At 59.2% G+C, this 3,234-nt stretch overlaps 1 protein-coding gene across 1 annotated transcript; it reads right to left on the bottom strand.

Annotated features, from left to right (window-relative positions):
• Positions 1–170: 170 nt before the first annotated feature.
• On the bottom strand, positions 171–3,228 carry LOC125504545 (neurogenic locus notch homolog protein 2-like). Its single transcript, XM_048666714.1, has 2 exons — positions 387–3,228; positions 171–328 (listed from the first exon to the last, which is right to left on the bottom strand). The coding sequence occupies exons 1-2, from the start codon at positions 3,019–3,021 to the stop codon at positions 171–173; spliced, it is 2,793 nt and encodes a 930-aa protein (XP_048522671.1). The 5' UTR covers positions 3,022–3,228.
• Positions 3,229–3,234: the final 6 nt, after the last annotated feature.

Below are 3,234 nucleotides of genomic sequence, written 5' to 3' on the forward strand. Positions count from 1 at the left end.
GCACATCGTGTTAAAGGGCGCTCAATTCTCTTTACGCTCGTTACTACTCTGTTTTTAACCAACCGCTTTATTAAATAGCAAACTAAAGAGGCTAAAAGTATCCATCTAAAGTGTCCATGGGATTTCCCCCAGGGTCTACTTCAACAAGTTCAATTTGAATTTTGGTCTACTCACTCGGCTGTAGAGTGGCAGGGGCGACTCTCCTCACATTCGTCAACATTGACGCATTTGTCCTCGACCAGTTTGTAACCAGTGGAGCAGGCGCAAATGGTGTCGTGGTTCTGGGCTTGGCAGGAACCTTTTCCGCAGTCGACAAAGCCGCACGGATCTACAAAGGCCCAATCACTCACTTCTCATGTCCTTTGCAGTTAAGCCCAAACACTTACCAAGACATTTGTTGGAATGCGCATTGCAGAAGCGGTCATCAGGACAGTCATCGTTCTCAATACACTCCACCTTGAAGCATCCAAGACTCTTGTCGAACGGGTTCCCCAAATGGCCGGGGGGACACGCACAGGACAGTGCATGATTGGCCACAGCGCACAGCGCGTTCACCCCGCATTTGTCGCAAGGGTCCTGGCACTTGCCCCGTTTGCACACCAGTTGGTCTGGACAGTTGCGATCAGATCTGCATTGTCCAGGCCCGGAGCACCCGGTGCTTGTGTAGGGATCCCCAATCATGCCCTCAGGACAGACGCACTTGTAGGAACCGAGATCGTTTTTGCAGATGGCACTGCGATGGCACGGGTGCGCTTCGCATTCGTTGATATCGCTGCAGCCCTGCGGGGTTCCGATGAATCCTGCGCTGCATTTGCAGGATCCGTTCAGGCAGGTCTGCGACGGCTTGCAGTCACTATCCCGGGCACACCCAGGTTGGCAGACTTCGTCCCGGCAGATTTCCCCAGTGAGGCAGTTGCTGTCTCCAAAGCAGACCTTCAGGCAGCCCTTGTTGGTGCATCGCTCGCCTACAGCGCAATCACTATTCCCATGACAGTTGAAGGTGCATTGCTCGTTGAAGCAGGCGTGCCCCGATGGGCATTGATGCTGCGCATTGCATAGGGTGGGAATGCGAATGCAGCCCTGTTCGGGGCGCGGGTTGCCCTCGAAGCCTTTGGGGCACTCGCAGGATGTGCGGTGGTCCTTGCAAGAGCAAACAGCATTTGGGCCGCAGGCTTCCCTACTGGCGCACGGGTCCAGGCACTGGCTGTTGACGCAAGCCTGATGGCTGGGGCAGTTTTTGTTGCTTCTGCAGCCCAGGGTGCACATGCCAGCCCTGCAAGCTTGGCCCTGCTCGCATTGGCTGTGGTCGGTGCAAGGGGTGGCGCATTTCTTGCTCAAGCAGGCTTCCCCTTCTGAGCAGTCCTTGCTGTCTCTGCACACCGGCCGGCATTGGCCTTGGTAGCACACCTCGTTGCTGCACTCCGCATCAGAGGCGCAGGCCTGAATAAGGCGCAGGCATCCAGACCCTGACTGTTTATATCCGGCAGGGCAGGAGCAGACGGCCTGTCTGTTAACCACTGAGCAAACCTCGTTGGGGTTGCAGGCCTGGCGGCTGCAGGGGCTGATGCAGTAGCCTCCCACGCAGTCGGTGTTCGCGGGACACTCTGGAGCCTTGGTGCAGTTGCCTCGCTGCTTGCAACCTGAGACCAGCGCATCGCCTACTGTCCCCTCCGGACAGAGGCAGCTGAAGCCCCGATTGGTCGGCCGGCAAAGCGCAGTGGGATGGCAGGGGTTTGACTTGCATTGGTCGACTAGGACGCACTCGACTTCAGCCAGGGGGTTGGGAGCGAATCCGGGCGGACATTGGCAGGAGGCTTGGTGGTCCTGCCCAATGCAGACTGCGTTGGTGCCGCAGGCCTCCTCATCGCAGACATCCCTGCAGGAATGCGACAGCCGGTCGCAGAGCTGACTGGAGGGGCAGTCGATGTTGTAGACGCAGGGCACCGCCCTGCAGCCCAGGCCCAAGTCGCTGGCGTTGCCGATATAGGAGCCGGGAGGGCACTGGCATTTGGGGACGTGGTTGTTAACCGCGCAGATCGCATTGGGGCCGCAGCGCAGCAAATCGCATGCTGGCAGGCACATTAGGCGGTTTTCCTCCGGGCTGCTCCTGCATGTGTCTTGCTCTGGGCAATGAGCGTCCGCAGAGCAGGCGTCTTGTTTGATCAGCAGGCAGCCGTTGCGGTCGTTCGGGTTCCCTGAGTAGCCCTCGAAGCACCGACACTGACCCTTATGGGCCTCGGCCACGCAGGCGGAATTATTGGGGCACGTGAACTGGGGGCAGATCAGGCTGCACTTGAGCACGCCGAGAGCATCAGGCTGGCAGGTGGCGACCGGCTCGCAGTCGCCATCATGCTCACATTCTGGCACTGCAGGCTTCTCGCAGGCGGACGAAACCGGGTTCCACAGGTACTGGTCGGTACACGCACATGTCGGGTGGCCAGCCACATCGAGCTGGCAGGCCTCATGGGTGCCGCATGCCACCGTTTCGCACGGGTTTATGCATCGCTGCAGGCCCTTTTGGTCGATGGCGCAAATCGTCGCGAACTTACAGTCGCTGTCCTCCAAGCATTCCCGCGAGTTGAGCCGCTCCTCCATCTGACAGCCGACGCTCAAATCCCCAGCGTTGCCTTTGTGGCCGGGACTGCAGATGCATGAGGTGCGATGCTTGGAGGCAATGCACAAGGCGTTCGGTCCGCACTGGGCCTTCGAGCAAGCATCCACGCACGTGCGCAGGCCTTTGCCTAGCTGGAAGCAGATTTCCGTGTTGGCGCAGTGCGCGTCGCTGCTGCACTGGCCCTGAGGGCTGCAGCCAGCCTTCAGGTCCTTGGGGTGCCCAACGTAGCCAGGCGGGCAGCTGCACTTGCCGCTGTCGCAGATGGCCTTCGGCCCGCAGCTCACCGACTCGCAAAGGTCGCGGCATTGTCCACGTTTGCAGGAATACCCATTGGGACACAGGAGGGTGTCGCTGCATTGGCAGTTTTCCGGTTGCCTGCAGATTCCTCCTTGGACCTGCGTGCACATGACGAACGGGTTGCCGGCATATCCTTGCTTGCACCGGCAATCGTAGCTGCCAATCGTGTTGATGCAAACGGCGCTGTTTCCGCACACGCTGTTCTTGCATTCGTCGATGTCTTTGCAGTCGATGTAGGCGTTGCCGGAAAAGCCGTGCTTGCAGGCGCACTCAATGCCGTTGAAAGTTTCCAGGCAATCGGCGTTGGAGCCGCACGCCGATGC

This window comes from Dendroctonus ponderosae, unplaced genomic scaffold (genome assembly GCF_020466585.1).
Source record: "Dendroctonus ponderosae isolate FM_Combo_2020 unplaced genomic scaffold, Dpon_F_20191213v2 Dpon_F_20191213_5, whole genome shotgun sequence".
NCBI classification, from domain to species: Eukaryota; Metazoa; Arthropoda; class Insecta; order Coleoptera; family Curculionidae; genus Dendroctonus; species Dendroctonus ponderosae.